Genomic DNA, 23,210 nt, shown 5'->3' on the forward strand with positions numbered 1-23,210 from the left:
TGCCCAGAGGGCTGCTTGCCAGCCTACCACGAGTTAAACTGCAAGGGACTTCTCTTCTCCTGGGGCAGCTCAACTAGGATTAAACACATCACCCTCCCAAGGAAAACCAAGGCTTTGGGAGCTGATAATGCAACAGAACAAGGCCAGGGGAAAAAAAAAAGTATTCCACTAATTTGTAATCATGGGGAATGATAAATATATTATGGTTATTACAGAGCAGTATTACAAGAGAATTTCAGGAGTGGATACGGACACTGCACATCTCATTTACATTGACTTCACTTGCCTCTCACCCCATACCCCTAAATTGATACAGTATTGTCTAATAATTTAAAAAAAACATAACAGGTTCAGAATTTTGTATCCTTTTACGCATCGTCCGTGTCCTTTTTTTCCTATAATGTGCTTCTTCAAACTTTCCTTCAATTAAAAAACCCCACTAATTATTTCCCTTACTAACACGGTTGCTCATTTTAAGAGTCAGATTGGGAAGGACTGAAACACAGGAGGACCCAAACACAGCAGTGCATAGTCAGAAAAAAAATCCATCGTCAAGGTTCCTATTAATACTTTGCTACACTTAAACAATCCCAGAAAAGGTTAATTCTGATCCATTTTCAGAATAATTTATGGGCTTTCAAAGCACTCATGGAACTGATCAACGAGGCTGCCTTCGATATCAGATTTAAGTTACACCGCAGAAATCTAACGAGCTCCACCAGCACAGGTATTTCACCCTCTGCTCACGCTGCAGCTGCGGGAAGCCCAGTCTCACAGGGATGAGCCCTTCGGCTCGGCAGCGTGTTAAGCACGTGCTCCAGCGATCCGTAGATCCAAAGGGGAGCACAGGATTTCACATGCTGCAGAACCGAAGCTTAACATGAGCAAGAGATAAGCCTTAATCCATGATATTAAAATGAGGAAATAAAAATTGAAATACAGTGAAAATGAATCACCTAAAGATCATGAACGTTTGTCCATAAAATAACCAAGGCGAAACAATAGCTATAACTTATTATGAATATGGACCCTCAGAAACAGAGACTTGCTTGTAATTCACTGACTTTTGCATGTCACTACAAATATTCAACAAAACCCATAGAAAGCAATCAATATTCTAGTTATAACAGTCATAGAAAATCCAAAGAATGTACTTATTGCAACACATCAAAAATGAAAAGCTTTTCAAATGCAGACTGTTCAGGTGACTGACTCCCATTTATCAAAGAGTAACATTATGGTTCAATACCAAAGTCCAGAAAATGTTCAATCTCTGCATTAACAGGTGAATTTCCAACTGTAATTAAGTGCATTCAAAGGAAATTCTAAATTAGTAACTGGATGCTAGTACTGATACGAAATACCAATCAGTTTCCCCAAGTGGATATTCACACATGACGTTTATTTTCTGAACACTTACTTTAACCTAAATTTCTGCCTTATTACAGAAGCCAAACAGTTCCATACCAAATAATTAATTTTTAATCACTGAACTGTAGCGCCAGAGTTCATTTTTTCAGTGGTGCCTAAATATTCGTAGTTGTAACTCAGTTATGCGATATGCTGGACTTCAAGTACATCCAATTTTGTCTGTTCCGTAAATGGAAAAAGTCCAGAACATTTGACCAATTAAAGGTCTGCTGGAATTTCACTAGTTTGCTACTCAGTTAAGAAAAAGCTAAGATTTGAAGATCACTGTCACAGGAAACAGTTAATTTTAGAGCAATACAGCTGATGAATAAGGGCTTTCTATGATCTGACAGTCCAAATGCACACTTAAAAATATGGTGATTGATCTTTAGAAATATTTTGTTAAAAAACCCAACCCAAAAAAAACCATTAATCGCTCAGTTTAGTTGGCCTGAAATAGCAAACCTCACCCTCCACCCCCCCCAACTCAAACCCAACCCAAATCCCCAAACCCCAACGCTTTCTCAAGACTTCTGGAAGAACAGAAATCTACACCTACTTCTGTTCTGCTACTGGCCTACTGACACTTACACAAATTACCTCCCTTTTATTACTACCCTTTTAGACTAAGCTCAATGTAAACAGACTGTCGTGTTTATAACAGGTAGGAAATTAAAATACTGCACCACCGAGTCCAGAGGAACCCACTGTCCCATCACCCCTGTACTTCTTGCTAGCAGCCAACATTGCCTTCCACCGAGTAATCCAAATGATTTAATACTAACTTAAATAGGAAAGGTATAACTGAAAGAAAACTGATCCCTTCTTCAATTACTTTTGAAGTTGCTATTCTCGTCAAATACAGTACTACCTGGATGCACAATATGAAAATTATTTTAAATTCTACCACACAGAGTTGGTATTTAAGAGTTATTTTTTCTCCGCTTCCAGTACTGAAGTACTGCCTCTTTAAATGCATTTTAATCGCTTTAATTCTCTTCAGACTAACTTTTTTTGGCGTTCACAGCGGCTGTATAAAACCTTTTATGAGATCTCGTGAATTTGCATTCCTCCACGTCAATGCTATCTGCCTCACAAAGGCCACTTAAGACCCAACGTACAATGTCAGACGACGTGTTTTCATTTCCCACACTGTGCTGCTTCAGCTAGGTGGTACACAACAGTCTTGCATCATCTTACAGCATGTTTGGTGATGTAGGGATCGCCCTAAGAGAGACTAAATGCAAGCACCGACTGTCTGAATTAGTTCTGTAACTTCAGTTAGACAACAGCCCGCTGTGCACTTCAAAGTTGGCAAGACTTATAGACTGCCAAGACTCTGGAAAGCAATTCATGAAACTTTGTTTTAAACAAGGAAAAGCAAGTTTGTGTCTTAGCCCATTTACGTTTTGCATTTTTTGAGGGGGGGGAAAACATCTAAGAAACCAAAACCAAAGCCAAGTTCTAAGTTTGCTTTGTTATTATAGCACTGTTGATTTAAGCATTAAATGGGAAATTAATATTATAATCTAACAACTGTTTAATAAACATACAAACACCAAACCCTAATATTAAAAAAATACTAGAAACTATTGCTTTCATAGCTTCTCATGGAGTCTCTGGGTAGTTTTCAATGCTAATTCAAAGCTAATTTGAATAGAACTAAGTACTAACTAGGAAGAGAGAACGTAAGTCTTGCAATCAGTCGCTGTACCCTTTACTTTGCAAATTCTGACACTAATTTGAAAACAAACCTGCCTATTTTTTACAGTTCTCCCAGAATAAGGTAACATGATTTCTCAGTGCCTTTTTGCAGTTCTGCCCTTGTCCATCCAGCAAGCCCTGCTACTCATTTTGTGGAAAACATGGACAACTTCACTTCCACTTGAGTTGGACTTGGTCATGGTTGGACTTGATGATCTTACAGGTCTTTTCCAACCTTAGTGATTCTGTGAGTGGTGCAGCCTGGCTAATAGCAAGCACTTAAATACAGTGTGTATCAAGCTGCAGTACAGGAAACTAAAGGGTCACCTGGAAAAGGACAGCATGCAAAGATATAAAAGTAACTTTTTCCTGACTTAGCTGACAAAGGAAAGAAAAAGTTAATAATCCTCCTCCATATGTGCAGAGAACTTAAAGGCTCTCACTTCCTGACTAAGGAAAAAGAACCAAAGTCAAGGACTTACCTATTCTGGTAACTGTAGTAGGCAGCATCGCGAGGAATAGTACACAGCTGCTTGCCGTAGCAGCACAAGGTCTGTGGAGAAAACTCATACTGCAAAACAACGGTGAGAAAAGAAGCTTTAAAATGTAATCTTGTGTTAATCAAGTATCTATTAGGCAAACCTGACGCTTATGGATATCATAACACATTGTTACGTTTATCACCCTTTTCTAAGCTATTGTAAACATGTTAGCACAGCTCTCAATTAATTACTATTATTAACTATATAAGCTAAATAGCTGACCCTCTCTAACCACCTGCTTTATTGCAACCAACGTGGGAAAACAAGCAAAGCATTTTAATATTGCTTGTGGCCAAAAAAGGTATTCTCTGAGGGAGAAAAATACAACAATAATAATAGAATAGCAGCAAGAAGGATGCTATCTACCTTGTTTAGCTCTTGGCACGCTTACAATAAAGCCAAACTTTTACCAACCCTTTCATTCAAGATTTCAATTTTTTAGAAAGAGTATACAAAGCGTATGTTTTATCTGATTAATCAAGCTAAGCTCTTTGGAAGAATACAACTCTACTCCTGGAATACATACCTTGCGCCCACAACAGTAGCCAAGTGATTGCATAACAGGATCAATTTCTTGTTCAAACACCTCCGCGAGTTTAGTGCAAAACTTATAGACCCTGGAAGTCTTGCGATTGTAAAGCCAGGCATTGTTAAACATTAGCCAAACATCGTCCACATATTGCCAGGGTTCTTGGTACTGCCCAGTATCCAATTTACGTTTAATGGTTGAAAGATCCATAGGATTCTTCACAATGTCGAAGTAGTCCTTCAAACACAAACATAAACCTCTTTATTTTTAAGATGTCAACTGTTCACACTATGTTGTACAGAAAAGATGAAATGTTGACATGAGCAAAGACAAAAAACAAAGACATTTTCTAATTTTTTAATGCCAACTCACCGGAATCCCTAAAAGCTGGGGATCCACAGGCTGTCTAAAAGGTAGAGACTCTGGGTCCTGCCGGTACAAAGCTTCAAGGGTAGGCATGAGAGCCTGGCGCAGCTCCTCAGGTTTGAAAACTGTTAATGAAAGTCAGAAAGGTTAGAAAATTTCCTTCCAGGTTTCCTAACCTCTTGACCCCCCCTGGAAAAAAATTAATAAAGAGCTATGCTAACATAAAAATCTTAAGAGGGATTTCCTGACCTGCATAGCTGATCAGAGGCAAAACTTGCAATCAAGAGGCTACTGCACAGCCTTTATGTTTACTCAAATCACACTAGGTAATATTCCCACAATAAGGAGATAGGAACAGCTGTAGCCCGTAACGATACATATTCTAGAGTCTAAAAAAAAAATAAAAAGAACTTACCCAGAACCAAATTAACTCAATTGCTTCAACATGGATGAACCTTAGCTCTTCAGAGAAGAGACTAAGCATATTTTCCTCTCCCTCCCTTTTAACCTTGTTTGCTATTTCCAAGCCAAGATTCTTCTTGCAAAAACCACCGTAGTGGACAGGGCTGAAGAGCCAGCTCTACAGGGGGTAACCAGATGTCTTGATAGCTGGCACAGGAATTTTCTGGCCATAGTATACAAACAGTCCTGGTCTGATGGACTGTTAATTGATTTTGAAAGTGTTAATACTTCCAGATTTATATGCATCATTACAACCACTTGGCAACAGTGGCATGGCAACAGCCATGTTTCTTTCAATAGTGGATGACAAGGACAAGAAAGGCAAAGCATTTTCTGAAAAATAATGATAACTTGGAGAGCTCTTTGAGCATCTCGGCAGTGTAATTACATTTATTTCCTTAGGAACAGAGTCTTTAAATAGGGAAGAATGCCTATTATTCAGAAAAAAGACAACTAAGGAAAGCTGGATGGCATCTAATATTTATCTACCTGGCTGAAATGAGAACGATACCAATAAAAGGAAGCAATTAGGAGTTCTGTTGAAAGCACTTAAATCAACAGGGCTACAGCGACCCCTTTGAGGCTGATCATTGCTTTTGTCACTCAAATGGTACTTTGGTAAGATATAAATTGCTTTTTGGGACTTCTAGTTAAAAATCTATGATTTTTAAAAAGTCCCTTTTTTTTTCCCCTTTTTCATTTAGGTGATATTTCTGAGAGGAAGTCTTTTTGTCTCAACTACACTCACCGAGATTACACACAAAAATAAAGCAAGACAAGAAATTAAGTTAAAACTACTCAAAAAAAATTTATGAAGCATTAAGTTCTCAATTTTTTTAGCCATTTGTAGCTGCTGCACCTCCTGGAAATTGTTAGTCAGGGTGAAAATTGTAAGACTGTTTGAGTGCACTGCCTCTAACTGGAGAGAGGATTGCTACTCATGTACACAACAGGCAAGATACCACCCAAGTCACCTAAATCATGGCAAACGACTAAGCCAGCTGCCAGAAGGGCTTCTGCAAGGGCTTGCCTCCCAGATACATCGGATCTCATGATGCTACTACTGAACTCAGACTCGCCAGATTAAAAACGAGATGAGCCAAGGAGGCCGACGTTTGGTGTTACAACAATGAACGAAACGCCATCATTTCAGCTGCTGCCACAATCTCAGTCCCAATAAACTGGCAATTCTCTTCCATATTTATTGATACCATATATGCAGGCACTTCCCTATGAAAGGAAGCCTACCATATACTCTCAAAGTTTTATAAACAACTACTAAATTACATTACGGACTTCTCGAGAACAGAAGGAAATATTAAATTCCATTCATCAGAAAAAGTATTCTCTATTGCTTCTGGAAGCATCTTGCTCTGGCTCAGGCAGCTCATAACCTGGTAATCTGAATTATTTCATTTAATGAAATTTAAAGGTCAAAAAGCACCTTTTAATAATCTATTCTGGCCACCTGCTTAACATTGCTTTTAGAATTTTCCCTGTACCGATCCCTACAACAACATACCCCTAAGCTAGAATATCTTTCAAAATAAATCCAATCTTAATTTCAACCCAAACTACAGAGATTCAGCTCAACTTTTGCCAAGTTCCTTAAAGCCTTATTATCTTTGCTGATAAAGTTTACAACCTACTTTCATTTTGCAGTTTGAAAAAATAAAAATCCAGCTATTATTCTGATTTATGACTTCACCTAAAAATGTAAGAAAAGTTGCCTGAATCTTTAGCAGGAAAAAAGCTGCTCTGCCTCTAAGGAATATGACTAATAACAGGACATTTGATCACAGAATCTCCCTACACACAGATTTTACAAGGAAGTTTCTGTTCTCCCCTCTCCCCCTTTTCCGCAATTAAATGCTCTCGGTTCTTCTCCAGTAGCTAGAAGATCTTTGCAAGGAGCTGGCATTCAGTTACCCCATTTTGTCTTGGATGCGTGGGTGGTAATAAGAAAATGGGATCTTTGCCTGAATCATGATGACGTATTATCTGCCAGAGTAGAGTATAATGCTACTTTTTTTACCTTTTTAAATTTTTATTTCTTTCAAACAGAGGCAATCCTGCTTATGATTACTAAGGAGAAAATTCATAAAGGAAGATGAAGACATCTTCAAAATAAAAAGGACAATACACCTGAATATCCCCCCCAAACCAAGCCCTTGCACGTTTTGCATTATTATGTCTTATAAAGAAAGGAAGAAACCAGTAAAACTAATCTTGAAGGTCAAACTAAGGCAGCCATCTACAACAAGAAGAGGAGACAGGAGCTACACAAATTAGCATTACACTGTTTCTTTTGAGACTACTGCAAGGGAAGAGGCAAGGAACCAAAAACCTTCCTTTCCTGCTTACATTAGATTTGCAGAAAAAAAGCAGAACAAAACCAAATCCTGACTTTGGAAGGGTTTGGTTGCCCCCATTTATGAAGTCAAAACCTTGGTGAGGAAGAAAAGCTTGCTGAAGGGCTGTCTGCAATTCTCCAAAAAAGCTAAACTACAAAAACTCAGGTGCGAGTTGAGCAGAGCAGAATATCAGCAGCATTATCTTGGTCTGTTCTCAAGCCCACACAGTATTTCCCACCACTTAAGTCAGGTTACAGTCTAGTTATACGAGGTAAGCACAGACCGATGAGGTTCAGTACACCTGGATGGGTGGTACAAACACAGGAGATTCCAACTCCACAACATAAGCCACTTATACCCAGGAAACCACTTCTTTAGGGTCCAGATGAATCTTTTCATTAAGGTATCGGGCTACAACTTGCTAAGTTATCTTACAGCATACACTTCGCGACACTTCCAGCTGTGAGCCTTCCCTTTAGCAGCAGCAGCACGTGTCTGCTACGTCCCCGGTTACTGTGGGGTGCACCTCAGGAATCTGGCCGTGTGGGAATGAAGAAGAGTTTCCAATACTTTTGTAACCCATGAAAAACTCCAGATGAGTCTCAAATAGTTTTAAAATATCACATAACCTGTAAGCACACTTCATAGTATTTGCTCTTGAATATCTCTTGGTTTATTTAGCGTTTTGATACAAACGCTCTATTAAAAGTTGGACAAATTACTTGGTGAGAAAATGTCACCGTTTAAAATGGTATAGCCTGTTGTACCTGCCCACTATGCACATGTATTATACTATGTTTATATATACTATATTATACGGTTACCTAGTGACAACATTTCTAAGATAAAATCGTGTTACTAAATGAGGTACTGGAAATAGGTAGTAACCCAGACTGAATTAGCAAAACGATAGTGCAGCTCTTCCACGGGCTAATTCTGCAAGAACCTTCCTCGTTCAACCACTCACCTCAATTTACTTGTGAGCACACTAACAAGCAGCAACGATTCTTTCCACTGGGAATATAACTGGTTTATAAATGCTAATAAGCTTTCCACTCCCTATGTTACATTTTGTTCGAAATAGGCTCTGCCAGTTAGTTCTGCAGCGCACTCTCGTCTGGCTGGCTCACTGCTACAAACTGAAAATACAATCTACAGGAAAATGTGTTTCATACCTTTTTATTATAAAAAGATTATGTTTAGTAATTAAATGCAACCCAAGGCATATAGAAGAGATCAAGCTGCACAAACTTTAAAACTTTATGATTTCTTGATCACATTCTGGAAAGCATGCACCCGTAATATTCTCCTAATGTAGTTACATGCAGTTCCCTTTGCAAGGGAAGAAGAAAAAAAAAATAATGAAATAGATCATCACTTTCCCTTTTTTGACATTTGCAGCATGTTGAAAGCTTACCGTTGGCCAAAACCTAAAAACTAACCACAGAAAATGTCATCTCAAAAAACAGGATGCTAAGAGACAGAGGTCTCTAAACAGCTAAGGTTCTTGAGCCCAGAAACTTATCTTGCAGGCTCCCACAAAGCCTGCACTACAAATGGAGTAATTTCGTCTTGCCTGCTTTCTTTAAGAATCTTATTCATTTTTTTCTTACTAACCCAAGGCATGCAATCATGTAAGTAAGTCCATTCAAGATCTGTAATGTCATCAAGTTTCCTTTTGGAAAAAATATACAGATAACATCACACCTAAACCTATGCTAACACTGTAGATTAATTTAAGAGACTACTGACCTAACTATTTCTGAGGAGAGAGCTTTCAAATGAACACTACAGTGAAAACTACACAGGACTTCAAAGTTTAAGGGTATTGCAGCAGACCAGTCCTGGAGGAACACAGATTCAGAAGAGTTCAAGCACCTGATTGTCAGAGAAGTGAAGGCTAAAACTCAGTATGAAGGCGGTGTGTGCAGTCTCTAACGGAAAAGCAAAGCAATGGTTACTGAGAGCACTCTATCTACACTAAGCTCCCTTGAAAGAGCACTGGCCAAGATGTACAGGGAGAGATTTATACATGTATAATTTCTCCAGCAAAAAAGGCCTTACTGCCTTGGTCCTTCTGAGCAGAAACTGGAAGCTATAAGAAGACTGCTGGGATCAAGACCACAGTGACATGCTTTTCTCACCTGTGATTCATACAACATTAAAGGAATGCTACTTTCAAAAATAAATTACACAAAGTACGGATCTCCTACAGCTCCATGTGCTGGAATACGTGTGCAAAAGAGACCTCCCAGCAGGAACAGAGACTGTGGAAAACAAATACTAGTAAAATAAAGTACACAAGAAAAACTCAGTTTTCATACACATACTTTTTTTGCGGGGCTGAGATGGTGATGTGGATTGTGAAGTGGTTCCATTAGTGCCGCTCTCCTCTTCCTCTTTAGCATCTACTTTTATTTCAGGCTTCTTTTCTTCTATTTCCATTGGCTCCTGTTTCAGTTCTGTTCCATCTGTTTCTTCTTTTGTTTGTGAAGATCCTTGTAAATCCTCCTCCACCTTAAGAAAGGATGCAACGAGATGTACTATTACCCCTATGACCCAAACCTGAGTTATCAAAATATTAGTTTGAGATTGTCAAAGCACTCTCCATCCATGGCTTTCCTCAGGACAGTTACTTTCCAGTAACTACCCTCCTCTCACCCCTTAGCTCACGAATTCAGACACATCATTAAGTGCTTTTATATCTATCACTGCTTTCAGTTAAGCTGTATAGAATCTCATTTACCTCAGTCTTAGCTTCCACTTGTGTCTCACTAGTCTCTGGCTCAGTTTCTTCAGTTTTAACTTCTGATTTGCTTTCTAGCATTGGTGCATCTGGTCCTAGTTGCTGGGAATTCGTATCAGCACTAGCAACTGAGGCAGGGGTGGGGACCCTGTTATCAATACTAGCTGCTGCCTGGGATAGCTGTTGTAAAAACAGTACAAAAGAAAGACACTGCATATATAGAAATATTTTCCTTTACTAAAAATGAACAGCACAAAAGAGACATGAGATGATATTCTAAAACAGTGCAGAACATGGATACAGGAGCTCACTGTAGCCAAGTTTCGATATAACACATTTAACTCTGCTTTACAGAGGAGAAGCCAAGGAAGAACTCTGCCCCAAAGAGGCTGCTTTTACAGAGAAAACACCTGCCCAGTAAAACGCTGTACATTCCTTGACATGTGCATTCATCCTGACTAAAAAGAAAAAAAAAACTTATGCAAATCTCATGATCAAAAGACCAATTCTGATTAAGGCCAAATATAGTATTAGGCCTGTTATGCCTCATCTTTCTGCACACTGCTGCCATTTTTACTTTGAGCAGTTCAAAGTCATTCAATACACCCCCCTCCTTCAAACAATACTGAGAACATCTGAACGCACAGAGTTTTACACATCTCTATAATGAACCCTTTGGTCTAAAGTAGGAGCTACTATTGACAACTATGGGCTCTATACATTCACGACATGGTGCTATACATAAGGAGAACTCTTGTGGAATGTCACTACGCAAGAAAAATGCAACTAGCTGGTACTTACTGGAGTGCCAGGTGGCTGTGCCTGCACAGATGTTGGCTGTTGCTGAGATGGCTGCGGGGTCGGCACAGACTGGGGTTGAACTGGAGTCTGAGGTTGCGGTGTGACTTGAGCCTGTGCCGCAGTCTGCCCCGTAGGCGTGCTTTGCGTCTGTGTCGCGTTTGGAACAGAACCCGGTGTCGGTGTTGGTGTTTGTCCTGAAGATGAGACCGGTGTCGATGGCTGAGTGGGTGCTGCTGGCTGAGGAGGAGTCATTCCGGTTGGTGTTTGGTGCTGAATAGGTGGCATCCCAGCAGCAGTGGACACAGGAGGTGTAGTCTGATGGAGAGGTGGCTGGGTCACTGGTGGACATGGTAACTGCCCACTCTGCGGTCCTAGCATGTTCATGGAGTTGGGAAGAGCAGCACTGGGAACCTGCCCCTGCTAGAGAGAGAGAGATTGTCTTACAGAAATGTGACTCCCAAAACTCTGGGAATCACACTGGTCCTTTAAACCACAGCACTGAAGTCGTCTTTAACAGAATACTGGAAGTCTAAACATGAGATCAGCTATACAGCTATAAACAAATTCTGCTATTGCTAATGACTATGCTCTGATTTCTCTAATCGTTTTCATCAGCTCTTAGTCAAAGCTGTTGCTCCTAGACCTAGATGTGCCATGCACGTCTTCTCACATTAATTCTACTGGCAGAGAGAGGGAATCCTCACGATCTCCAAGTAACACAGAAACCCACAGGCAGACGATCTCTACATCATGCCATTAGCTGGGCAAAGGTCAGACTTTGCATACAAAACAGTTTTGAGCAAATACACATTTTAGGCCAGGACTCTAGAGCAGCCTTGCTTTAGAAGACAGGTCAACACATTTAATGCCTGCCCCATTGTACAGTGCAAGACTTAAGAGGGTGTTTTTTGTTGGTTTTTTTTTTTTTTTTTTTAAATTCGAATTAGACTACTCCAGATACTTAAGAAAATTGTGGATTTGTTTTTCAGAGCACCAACGATAAAGTATTCCGGATGTGCAAAGACTATTAACTATACATTTTACTAAAGACTGTATCACATAACTAGTGATAAAAAAGAATACTCTATCCTCAGATGTACCTCTTACTCTTAGAAATCTAAATCAATTAAAAGTTTCCTGCAGATGAGGTTTCAAATTTAAAACATGCTCTTATATTGCCTGTACATAGTCAGTTTTATTGAACTAAGTGCATTAGGAAAAAAACTGTTCACCACAAAGGTGGTCAAACAACTGAGCCAGGGACAAGAAATTGTAGATGCTCTGTCCTGAACATATTCCAAACTTGAATCAATGGAGCCCTTCGTAACCTGATCTAAGTTATCTCGCATTTGAGGATGGAGCTGGACTAGGGAACTCAGAGTCCAAGTAATTTAGGTTAGTTGAGACCTCTGGAGTTAAACAACAAGCCTCTCCCTGTGGAAAAGCATATACTTTGCAATCATAGGCACAGCTGCTACTTCACTGACCACTACTGTAACAGAAAAATGTTACAGAGAAAACCAATTTTTCCTTCAGAAGTAGAGACTTTGAAACAAACTTTAAAAGATCTTCCCCAACCACTTTATTGTACTTCTTCATTTAAAGTTAGCTACTAAGGTCCACACAAAGACAAAAGCGTATACTCATAAATGTCCCATAAAATAACTGCTGATATTCCCCCTAAAAATCTCATCAGCATGCGTTTTTTAGAATTTAAATGAGGAATTACAGGGCGTTGCGCCCCAGTTAGCACATGTAGATTATAGGCTATGTAAGATTTTATATATATATAAGATTATAGACTATATAAGAGCTTATGAAGACAGCAGATGTAACCCTGGATCCCCCCAAAGTCACCAGGCATGACTACAATAAACAATGGATATATAAATAACTAAACATACATAAATAAATTAAATTAGAACAAAAAATTAAGAGTAAATAACTCAAGCATTAGAAAATACATCTCACCTGTGCCACCCCGGCCTGGGCTGTTGATTGACCCATGCCCACATTGTTCACATTCATCGCCCCACTGGATGCTGGAAACTGATTCTGGGGCAGGAATTGGTTCTGGGTAGGAGCCTGACCCATCATGTTATTGGAATGAGCTCCCATCATGTTCTGTGGCTGAGGCATTCGGGAAGGAGACATTGCCATCTAAAAATTAACACCCAAATTAAAGATATTACCATTTAGTATTATGTAGCAAGACAAAGGAAAATACCCTCAATGTTATCAATCAAAAGACAGGACAAAAACATAAAAGGAAAACTGGCTTCAGTAAGCTAAATGGAAGTGGGCATATGCATGTAACTTTAGCACTGATTCCACAGTATTTATGAGGAAGTTATTTTTAAACAGGTAATATTCAAAAGTCTACTAAGAGTGTTAAAACTCTGTTTTGTTCTCTGAGCTAACAGAGATAATCCAGTGAAACTGAAAATATTTTTGTTTTTCTAAAGAATAAAAACATGTTTTCAAGGAGGAATAAAGAAGGTATATATACTGCAAAGACACAGTTTCTGAAAGAACTATGCTCTTCCACAGACTGTTGGAGATTATTACATCTCTGGCATCTACCTCTCTAAAGATTTTTTTGTTGTTGTTTAAAAAAACCCACATAAATATTGAAAACAAACACCTCAGTAAAAGCCTGACAGACTCCGTACGTTTCCACGAAATCATCCTGCAATTTACAGTACTACTCTATGACATTGGCCTTTTCAGAACAGCGTTAACACTGTTAAATGTAATCAACCAATTTTGAGAAGAACGTGGTAACAAGAAGTACGAACCGCAGGAACAGCGCCCATGTTGTTCATTTGTACAGGATGGTTCATTGGAGAAGCTGCACGGGGTCCCATGGGTGCTTGTGGCATCTGTACATTCCCTATGGACATGGGGTTAAACTGATTCATTCCTGCAAATGCACCCCCAAAACAACTCATTAGAAACAAGTCATCATGATGTATGTATACTCTACTATAAAATTCACTTTTATTATGACTAAAGTTTAACTGCCCTCCACGTCATCTTTTTCCTTTAACTTCATTCCAATTACTTGGCTTAAGAGACAAATCGGGATGTAAGAAATATTTAGAAGAATACCAGTTAGGGTGAAATGTAACTTTTGGTGTCTAAAAAAAAATTGTAAAAGATGAATAGTGTCAATGCTCTGTAAAGACAGGATGCTATTTGTAAGTAATACCTTGAGATAGTTTCTTAAAATAAGGTATTTGCCTTGAAACAGCAATGTCTTATTCAGGCCTCACTGAAATATTTGAAGTAAATATGATAAAAATACATATTGTATATATGAAAGCAACTCCTAGACTCAAATCAGGACAAAAGCTAACAATATGCTTAAAAAGCTGTTGTGCTTTTCATACAAAATATTTAATTCTTCCAAAACACCCAAACTTTTCTAACAGGAATAAATTTGTAAATAAATGATTATGGAGCTATATTGCTATCAACTTTTTCTCCTATTGAAATGAATTTTAAAAGGATGTAACTTCAAGGACATTTCAACACAAGTTTCAATTTACTACTAACATTCAATCAAGAAATAAAATAATTGGGGACACTTTTTTGGAGGAAGCTGAAGCACCTAAGTCACGGGTTTGCATTTTCCAGAAAAAAACCCCGACACCCATGAGCCCACAGCAGCCTAAATCAGCAATGGCAAGCCATCAGTGCTATGAACAAGCTACAAGGCTTTTTTAGATGCACTTTGCATCAGAAACCAAGAGAGGATATCAGTAGTTATACAGATTCTAGGATTAATGTGTTAAGTTTCCAACTACAGGTGTATTTTTGGCTAATTAACTGATGAAAACATGCCAACATCCGCCTCCCACTGTTAACAGTGTTTTAAATGAGATTATCCACAGTATTCTTGCTTGCGCTCTTCCCATTTTTGAAAGGACTGAATTACTTCCCAATCGCTAGCAAAGTATTGAGCACATATTGCCAGTTCTTAGTACAAGACTGCACTGAGATTATTGTTGCTCTGTGGCAGGAACTAAGAATGATGCTGAAAAAAGAGAGACCTGGTAGCTCCCCTCACCCCAAAACTAAAACAGAAGATCAGCTTTTCCCCCTAACGATTCCTTTGAACCCACAAATTGCGATTAGGAAGGAAAACATAGATACCTTGAGAAACCTGCATACGACTTATAGGCACGGTTGGCATGGACATAGGCCCATCTGCAACACAACAGAAGAACGGTCAGCAAAACCCAATTTAAAATACGAACTCGAGATTAGCGTGAGAGCCCAAGGACACGAACTGTGCAGAGCTACAGCTGAAACGCAGAAGTATCTCCTGCAGGAGTACTTACTGGGCGGCCTCACGGGCTGTGCCTGGCCCATGGCAGCAGCCACCTGGGGGATACCAGGGGGCTGAGGTCCTGGGGTCTGTAAGGCTGGCTGATTCCCCAACATCCCTTGTTTATGTAGACGAGACCTCCGTTTCTCTTCTAGCTCCTTCTGTATCTTATAGATTTTCTCTGCTAATAAATGATAGTATTCATCCTAAAAGGAAAAAAACCACCAATAGTACTCAGCGTCAAGCATAAGAAAGCAGCAGCAGACCTCGTGTAGTGCACCAGAATACCGTCACCTAGTTTTTCTGGGGTTTGTTTTTGAAAAAGAAATATTTCTTTTTGGAATTCTGTTACATTGAGACAGTCTCATCACTGCTTTAATGCAGAAAAGGAAAAACAAAGCTTCCAGGAAACACATAGGAGACTTGGCTTTATGGCTATCCTTCATATCTACTCTGAGTAGATTAGTAGACAAAGGAGAAGACTGTTGGTTCTCTGTTGCTTCAACAAAAAACAAGAAGCTGTGATTTAGTTTAAGTGTTAATGATTTTTAAACGTTATTTTCGCACTAAACATTTCCACTAATCCACAGACAAAAGAAAAAGATGTTCCCAGAAACACAGTTATGCTGAATAAACTTCAGGGGACAGATGTTAAGGACAGATAATTTTTTACATAAGGAAAGGAACTGCTCTTTTCCTAAAGAGTCTGATTCCCGACAGTCATTGCAGGGAATAAACAAAAACAGACAAAACCCCAAAGGAATGGAAGAAATCAGTGAAAAATAGTCCACAGGCACAGACAACTAAACACTACATCTGTACAAGATGAAAAATCCATTTTACTCAATCTACATTGACAACAGATCAAATAAGACAGTCACAGTGCACAGCAAGGTAGACAATTTTGCTTGTCAGCGAATGCTGGACACGCATCTGCCAAGTGCATGAGATTTTGCACATGTTAAAGGCAAAAACACCCTCGCAAACCCTCAAGACTACATTTCTTTTGTGGGGTCACCTATGCTCTTAAAACCCAGCGTTACACGGAGCAAAGGTTGAGTGATGCTTGTCCCACAGTCATTTTGCCTTCATCCAATTTTCATGGAAACTAGAATTTGTTATGACAGTAGTATTGAGTTCATGTCAGAAAACTAGTATGAGATAGGTATTCCTCACCAGCCTTGTTAAGAAAGTCCCGTGTTGCAATACAAAGCTTTGTTTTTAGGTCACTTCCCTCCTCCAAATGTCTCAAAAATCCATCAGTGCAGACACTTTCTGCTGTCCAATTTAAAAGCACTACAGCTCTCCTCAAGACACGTTACCTATAACTTCCTACTTGTAAATTTAATATTGTGCTACTTTCACACCGCAAAGGTTCCTGAAAAAGCACATGTTCACAAGGAGCACATACTACTAAAACAATGTCAAACTGCATACAAGGATGCCTCATACTAATCTGTTTTTCAATGTCGAAGTAGAACGGCTGCTCCTCAAAAAGAAGGATGCAATTCCACACGGCATTATTAATACATTCTAAACTACTCCCTTCTTGATGTTTGCTGCTTGGAGCCAAATATGTTAGATGAATTCCCATAAAAGAGACTTCTGGCAATGAGGCTCTGACAGCTGTTTTAAGGGGTGAAGAGAAGGTATTTCTGGGTATTTGTCTGGCATAGAGGTCAGAAGACATTTGATTTTGTAACCAGAGGTCTACTACGCTCATCCCTACTGGGAAGGTATTTAGATGCCTGTGTATGTCTATGAAATCCTCATTCTCTCTGAAGTTGCTCCCTAAAGCTGCCAGAGTGATCTAGGGTGACCACACACAGGTTTTCCTTGCTAAACAACCTCTTGGTAGCCACAAGGAGAATATAATATTGTCACTGACCAACACTGACACAGCAGCAGCAGCATTGCAAGTATGGTCACTGCCTATCTACCTCTAGGAAATAAAACTTGCATTTCATCTTCGGCTCTTCTGGGAGATGGTCTGAGAGGGGCAGACTAAGTGTTACTGTCCTACTGGATCATTATCACCTGAAATGCCACTAACTACTCTCTTTAGAGACTCTTACCTTATTTAAGAAAGGACCTCAAGATTCTGATCAGGTAAGATCTCACTAGCAATTATTACTGGCGCTACTAACGTTGTTCTTTACCGATGAAAACTTCCAGGGAGTGGTTCCTTTAGGGTAGAATTACCACAGTGTCATAATGAAATAGTATTCTCAGCACCTCAATCAACAGGGGTTTGCTCCCTCTCAGTACCAGAGATTTGAACTGACACCTCTTTGCAGACAGAGCAAAAATTATGAATGAAAACAGGAACGCTTGTCTTGTTCCCCATGCACAAGGACAAATGCAGGCAAACTGACTTCTTATGGTGACATGTGAAACAGCTATGTGTCTTAGCCAAATCACTCTTGGTGCTGCCGAGTAGAGGAGAAGTAATTCCGATACCGCGTGTAAAAGGTAAGCAGTGTAACAGGACCGAGTCCTAGAGAAAACCTCCAACGGGAAGAGGCATTAAGAAAGTTTTAAAACTACTATTTACACAGACTTCCAGAAAGGAGAAAGTCAGCAAGGGAAACATCAAGAACTGCAAGCTGTGCTCCAGTCTTCACGCACGTCAATCATACTTTCAGGAGGAATGCAAATAGGGCTGGGACGATGTTGTCTAGTTTTCATGGAGCTGAGGGAGGTGAATTAGCTTGGAGTGACATTAATCAGACAGCTTGGGACTATACAAACACTGTCATAGACAGAAAGCACGACTTTCCTCATCAAGAGAACAGTGAAATGATTCTCTGTGGTTTTCATTATGCTTATAAGATTTGTGATACTACTGTTCTTGAACATATACTGAATATCTGGACTGAAGCAACATACCCTACTGTTAGCAGATTCATACATATCTCCTTCCACTTTTCTGGCATAAGCCACCAAGTTCTCCATGCGGCGATCCTTCAGCGCTGCCGGATCAGGAGTGGGGAAGATGGCTTGGACACTACAAAAAAGGAGAAAGAATAAAAGAAAAATTCTTCAGAGAAGAAAAATACAATTCAATACAGCTTTATAATATTCAACCTGGACATTCCTTCATACATCAGAGATGTAAAAGCATATCAAAATTGTTTTTTTAAAAAAAATAATCTATATTGCACTACACAAGATTAAAGCAAATTCAGTGACCAAAAAAAATGTGAGTTTTGACGTCTAGACTCTAAATACTTGTTTACTACAGCAGTGTGAATTTACTAGCAATATTTCATGCCCATTCCTTAACGAGCACGAAGAATGAACTGAAGAGGAAGGTTAAAGGTAACAGCTCATCCTCACTGGCCCAGTGTCAGAGAACCACTACTGGTAACCTCCTCCTCAACAACTTTTCAGCTTAATAGAAGAACTACAGTATTGGAATTCTTTAAAAACATTCAGGAAAAATAGGCGGTCTTGGTGAATACTTACAGTTTATGCACTAAATGATTGCGCAGGTCCTGAGTGACATGTTCATGCCATGCTTTCCTTACCCCGGTACTAGAAGGAGGTGCAGCTGTTGGCATTGAGCTGAGGTTTCCAACATTGCCAGAATTTGTGCCATCATTCATTAGTGGGCTAAAATAAAAAGAAAAGGGACTGTTACAGTACAGAATACAGAGTTTTGTTGTATGTTTGATGCCTGAAGTAGTTTTTAAGTAATTCCTTTCATCACTTCTAGCCACTGCATCAAACATTCTCTAAGTGAAATTCTGATATCAGCAAACTGCAACACCTACAGCAGCAAAGCTTAGCAGTCTGCAAGACGTGGTATGAACAATAAAGAATCACAACTTAAAAATATGAAATATTCTTCCTTTGGGAATTCATTTAAAACTAGTAAATATTCTGGGGCTGTCTGGGGTGACAAAGTGGTAGATATAGAATTGAAACAGGAAAGAGCAGCGTAGCTATAGATGTGACAGATCATTTCCATGCCAATACAATTAGTTTTTCAAGAATGCTCTTTATTTACTTTCATAAGCATGTAAATAAATGTTTAATTGAGCAAGAATGAAAATGCATGCATTACTTATTTGTCCCAAGGGATGTTGGAAGAGCAGTTTCAGAAATTAGACTAGCTTGCTGGTCTGTTGTTATTCCTCCTGCGGGAAGGTTCATCTGGTTGGCTCCTTTGAGACAAAATTAAACATCATTGGTACCCATTTCACAATTTTGACAGTAACATGGCAAAACTACGCTTTACTGACCCAACTGGGAAACGAGAGAAACAGTGTATCAGATAAGTACTTTTATGACAGTATCTGCAATGGTGCATATATGTAGCTACTTATGGAAACAAAAGTTACTTTCAGTCTGAGCATTTTTTTTCTACAAACACCAGTCTATTAAAATTTAAAAGTCATCAACTCTGAAGACTAGTTCAATAACCTAAAAAGAAGATAATACTACAATTAAGTTCCAGGAAGAAATTAGCATTTGAGACAGAACTGTCTGCCAGAACAGGTGAAATACTTGTTAAACAAACCAAAATCCTTCAGCAACTCTGTCTAATCACTTTAGACAGCAATAAGCTGTATTTTAAAAGCAACTAAAACCAGTGCTATTTGGCAGAAGCAATATATTCAAAGCTTTCTAATATTCAAATGTGAATGAATGGTAGTGTTTATAAATAGTACAATTTTAAGTCATCAGTCAACACAAACAGAAAGTCACTACTCTGATCAAGTGAAATACTAGACTACCCTAAAAATTCAACAGTTCAGTTTATTTTAACACCTTAGCTTCTCAGCATTTTTTTCCACCTACCCAGCGCATTAATGGTCCTCATTTGCTGGTGAGCCTGAGGCTGGGCCGGCTGTTGGCCTTGTACCTGGGGCTGCAACTGTGTTTGAGGCTGGTTGCCATATGGCAGTCCAAGAGCAGCGTAGGCTCGTTGCATGGAGCTGGGGTCAATCGGATTAGGATTACTTAGTGATGGAGTGTTCTGCTGGCCTGTGCCAACAGAACCGATGGAATTTTGGATTCCACCAGCTGGGGACCCTAAAAGGGCTATAAAAAAGAAAGGATAAGAGAAAATTGAACGTCAGTGAGGACAAACAATAAACCAAATCATGCCAAGAATCCACAGAACATGCATATAGTTATATGGTATATATTTTTCTGCCAAAGGACAGAACGACACCCAAGATGCCAAGTAGGGAAACTCAGCCTTTGATTCTACAGGACAGAAACCACCCTAGCAATTAATACATGCAGTCTAAAGAGAAGTGCTGTAAATTTCAGGCAGATAAGCCCGAAATATTACTGGAATATACATAAAGTATAGGCTCCAATATAAGGCTAAATAGGATTTTCATGCTTGGGACAGTAGACTAAGAGAGGGGAAAAAAAATTAATTCCTCTACTTCCCTCTTTCCCATCAATCCCATTTTAGGTCAAAATATTTGGCTCCAGAACAGAGATCCTGAGTTCAGCAGAAATACTGTGTCCTTGGACACAAAGGTAATACTGAAGATCTGTTGGCAGAAATTTTCATTCCGAGCAGTCACTAGATGAATCCTCTGAAGGCCAAATTACCCTAAAACCCAAGTTATTCAGAGATATGAAAAGCCCTGATGGGTTTCAGATTGTACTGACAAAATCTAAAATAATTTGAAGAGTCAGAAAGGGGATGAGCCTGCCACAGGTTTTAGTAAATGATTTAGATAATAATATTTAGGTATTCATTAACCTGTATGACCACCACAACCAACCAACCTCTCACACCACAGAGATGTATGGAAGAGTCATCTCCATTGTAGACAGGAAATGGAAACAACAGGGAAAAGTAGTTTTTACTAAAGCCAGAAGGGAATACAAATCTGCTTTCCAGTCCTCATTTTAGCTGCCATTCTAAGTAATAACATGTTCCATTGTGAATGACACATGGAGTATATCCTTCACTATGGAGACACTGCATTTTGTTAACCAAGACTCTTGTGGAAGTAATACATACTTCACATTTTCCCCCTCAAGTAATTAAATAAGTAATGCGCATTAGAAATTTGTGAGCTAAACTTAGCAACAATAATAGCTTTTAATACAGGCAACAATAGCCATTTTATTGAAATATTAGGAGTGGCTCGTGGTTAGGGGGGAAAAAAAAAAAAAAAATCGGGGAAAACAAGCCGCCTGAGACATTAACAGCATTATCTAGGTTTTCTTAAATCCTTACCCACTATGGAAACTGAGAGAATCACTGAAAAAGATACACGCACTTTCAGCTTCCGTCCAAGAGAACGCACACGCATTACAGAGTCCAGACTTTTCTCTCTCCAGATGAGAATTCAATTTGATCTCATTTGCCAAAGAACTACAAATAAATATAGTCAGAGATCCCCCTCTGCAGAATAAGCAGCCCCCCATAAAACATCCTTTTTTTCCCCAAGGACAAACCACAGTATTTTCAACACTGGGTTTACCATGGAAATTAGGCTTACGTATGCTTACTCTCTGTGGACACATTTTGAACTCACTGATCATTTCCAAGCAAGTTTAGAAAGAAAGACAGAAGCTGACTGAGATCTTATCAGTTTCATTAAAAAAAAACAACAAACATATTAAAGAGCAACTGTATGAATTTCTTGTTGGACTTGCACATAGCACTCGAATCACACAATCTAAGAGAAAGATGCCTTTACATTAGCGCAAGCCAAGAAATAGGAAGTCTCTAGAAAGATTAAAGAGCACAAAACTTGTGGCACCCTGGAATTCAAAAGGCTTCGGAGGCTGTTGTGACAGCAAAGGATAGATTCAGGAGCTAATAAAAATTCCAGGTTTTAGAGAAAGAGGATGATACTCCTCCAGAAAAGTTGTAACAAAACACCCCCATACGCTTTCAGCGTTGGCTGTAAGTCAGAGGCACATCTCCGGAGATGGTAGAATGACCACAGGTGATGCTGAAGGCTGGGAACAGGAAAAAGGCTTCTAGCCATCCTGCTGAGGATAGCCAAGCGTTTCACCATTCTTCGTGCTCCTCTGGGGAAAAAAGCTGGCACTGGTCTGAGGATTGCAAGCTTGGCTTGAAGCTCACACTGAAGCTAAGGCAGAGCTTGGAGAAGTCAACCACCTCTTGCCCACGGTTTTGGGCTGAGCTTTAGCAGTAGTAGCAGTTACTATGAAGCACAAGTTCAACCCTTGTGTTAGAGCAGCTTAGGAGCCACAATCCAGCCAATTCTAAAGAAGTCTACTTCAGCGAGATCAGATTTCCAGATCTCTATTTCTGCCCCAGACCAAAGACTACTTATAAAAACTCAGTCTGGGTATTTGTCAGAGTTGACAGTCTGAATGTCACTTTAAAAGTGACAACACGGAGAGTAAGTCTATCCTAAACAGACACCCCCTCCACTGTTTCTTCATAGAACTACTAACATTATGATAAGGGGACAAGGTCTGAAGACCACCATTTTGACTTGCACTTTGAGAAGACTAATGATCTCCAAGGAGTTCCACATGTGTGCACGTACCTATTCAAGCAGGCAAAACTCGCTAAAGCTGGTAAACGGCCAAATGTTGCTTCAACACTCCAAACTGAAGTATTATTACTAGGGGACAGACTACATTCTTACAGCCAGCAGTACTCTTACAACGTGGAAATGAGCGGCTCTGACTATTTGGTCTCAGCTTTCCTGGATTTTAGAACTCAATTAATAGCATACTGTATTGAGTATTTTCACAACATCAGGAATCTGATTTTGAAGGGGGGGTTTTTGTGTCTGTTTGTTCATTGGGTTTATACGAATGCACGACATCTCAATCCGTCAAACAAGAAGATGGAGGAAGAGAGTAATAAATTTCCACACTGGACAGATCAAGTGCAACGCAGTCCCTTCTGTGGCAGATACCATAGGAAATCAAGTCAAATTAAATAAATACAGCACTGAAACAAACGGGAGTTATCACACGAGGCCACTGCTATATGAAG

General features: G+C 39.4%; 1 protein-coding gene across 2 annotated transcripts in view; it reads right to left on the reverse strand.

The window, feature by feature from the left end:
* Positions 1-23,210, reverse strand: part of CREBBP (CREB binding protein) — a 93,631-nt gene that overhangs the window by 21,365 nt on the left and 49,056 nt on the right. For both annotated transcript variants that reach the window (XM_059826679.1, XM_059826678.1), the window contains 14 exons: positions 20,054-20,296; positions 19,317-19,416; positions 18,716-18,862; positions 18,137-18,254; positions 15,261-15,453; positions 15,073-15,126; positions 13,713-13,837; positions 12,886-13,074; positions 10,915-11,331; positions 10,114-10,293; positions 9,698-9,884; positions 4,558-4,676; positions 4,183-4,422; positions 3,597-3,685 (listed from right to left, as the gene is read on the reverse strand). In XM_059826679.1, the coding sequence (XP_059682662.1) occupies positions 3,597-3,685; positions 4,183-4,422; positions 4,558-4,676; positions 9,698-9,884; positions 10,114-10,293; positions 10,915-11,331; positions 12,886-13,074; positions 13,713-13,837; positions 15,073-15,126; positions 15,261-15,453; positions 18,137-18,254; positions 18,716-18,862; positions 19,317-19,416; positions 20,054-20,296 (2,401 nt within the window). The remainder of the gene's footprint in view (positions 1-3,596; positions 3,686-4,182; positions 4,423-4,557; positions 4,677-9,697; positions 9,885-10,113; positions 10,294-10,914; positions 11,332-12,885; positions 13,075-13,712; positions 13,838-15,072; positions 15,127-15,260; positions 15,454-18,136; positions 18,255-18,715; positions 18,863-19,316; positions 19,417-20,053; positions 20,297-23,210) is intronic.

Source organism: Gavia stellata, chromosome 18 (assembly GCF_030936135.1).
Source record: "Gavia stellata isolate bGavSte3 chromosome 18, bGavSte3.hap2, whole genome shotgun sequence".
NCBI lineage: Eukaryota > Metazoa > Chordata > Aves > Gaviiformes > Gaviidae > Gavia > Gavia stellata.